The sequence below is a fragment of the Myotis davidii genome, unplaced genomic scaffold (genome assembly GCF_000327345.1).
Source record: "Myotis davidii unplaced genomic scaffold, ASM32734v1 scaffold2493, whole genome shotgun sequence".
NCBI lineage: Eukaryota > Metazoa > Chordata > Mammalia > Chiroptera > Vespertilionidae > Myotis > Myotis davidii.
Genome location: NW_006284824.1, coordinates 51816 through 53306, shown reverse-complemented (window position 1 = coordinate 53306; position 1491 = coordinate 51816). Strand labels below are relative to the sequence as shown.

At 61.1% G+C, this 1491-nt stretch overlaps 1 protein-coding gene across 1 annotated transcript in view; it reads left to right on the top strand.

Annotated features, from left to right (window-relative positions):
* Window positions 1-254: 254 nt before the first annotated feature.
* The window catches only part of NCCRP1 (non-specific cytotoxic cell receptor protein 1 homolog (zebrafish)), a gene marked incomplete at its 5' end in the record, with an annotated part of 2076 nt that continues 839 nt past the window's right edge, over window positions 255-1491 (top strand). Inside the window, 5 exon segments of the mRNA XM_006779604.2 lie at window positions 255-283; window positions 285-351; window positions 432-452; window positions 455-482; window positions 1096-1191. Of these exon segments, the coding sequence (XP_006779667.1) occupies window positions 255-283; window positions 285-351; window positions 432-452; window positions 455-482; window positions 1096-1191 (241 nt within the window).

Genomic DNA, 1491 nt, shown 5'->3' with positions numbered 1-1491 from the left:
CGACCCCGCCGCCCTCCTCCCTCTGCCTATATTCTAAGTGCCTTTTTCTGGGTGCCCCCCTGTCCCTCTGTCTCTGCCTCACCAGAACGCACCTGGTCCCTCTCCCCCAGGACATTCTCAGGGCTCTCCCTGGGCCCTGGCTCACTCACCCCTGCCAGACTGGTCTGGCCTGGGGGGTGGCACAGCTTCCTGCCCTTCGGAGGGGCCCTGGAGGTAGGGTGCAGGGAGAGGGTGGACAGGGGCAGCTCCAGCAGGCCTGAGGCTCTGTGTATCACCTGCCCCTTTCAGGCATCAACATTTATGAGCTAGCGCCCCCTAAGGGCCCCACTCGGCAGCCCCTGGAGACGCTGGGTGAGTGCTTGGGGGCTGGTCCCCAGGGGAGGGGGCCCCACACTCTGTGCTTTCTAACCCTTTGCCCCTCCACCTGGCAGGCAACTTCCGTGGGTGGTACATTGGACAGAGCAGCTCCAGCACAACTGCAGGTGAGTGGGCAGGCCTGGGCCTGCGATGGATTCCCTCCTCCAGCCTTCCTTGCTGTGGGACCTGGAGAAAATGACTTTGCCTCTCTGGGCCTCAGTTTCTTGCTCTGTAAACACACAGTTAGTCACCTGCCCAGAGAATGCCCCTAACACACAGCACAGGCTTTGGCCAGGCCTGGCTTACACGTAGTAGGTGTTCACAAGTAGCAGCTATTATTGTTCCTCTGCTGAGCCTCTTCCCCTGGGAGGAGGCGAGACCCCAGGCCCCGAGAATCTGATCCCCGCTTCTGGGCAGTGGGGGAGATGGTGTAACTCAGGGGCTCAGAGTCACCCTGGCCCAGAGCTTCTTTATGCTTGACATTGGGCACCTCACTTCCCTTCTTGAGCCTCAGTTTCCCCACCGCAACACAGAGTTCAGAATGCATCGCCTGCCAAGGGGGTGATGGGAACCGAGACTATAAGGTGCCCAGTGAGGGCCCAGTGCCCAAACCGGGGTTCCCTGGATATGAGGGTGCTGTGATCAGGTTTCCTGCTCCCTGGGGTCAGGCTGGCCTGGGAGATGCCCAAGAATGCCAGCAGGTCCCAGAGCCCGCCTCCCCTGTGCCCTCTCTCACAGCTGGACGGTGAAGCATCAGTGTGTGGATCTGCTGGCCGAGGGCCTGTGGGAGGAGCTTCTTGATGACGAGCAGCCAGACATTACTGTCATGGACTGGTACGTGCCTCCCCCCACCAGGGTGCACACAGGGGCTCCCCAAAGCACAACCCCGCCCCGCCCACCCCTTTGGTCTGAGCCTCCCACCAGGACTCTCCTGTCCCTGCAGGACCCAGCCCTGCCCACCACTGTGGCCCCTTCTCTCGGGCACCTTCAGGTTTTGGAATGTGCCAGGCCCAAGGCTGTTCTTTCCTCTTCAGATGCTTGTCTTTCTCAGGACGATTCGTCCTTGTCCTTCAGGAGTCAGTTACACATGGCTCCACCGGGAAGCCTTCCCTGACCAGCCCCCACTGGTCCTGA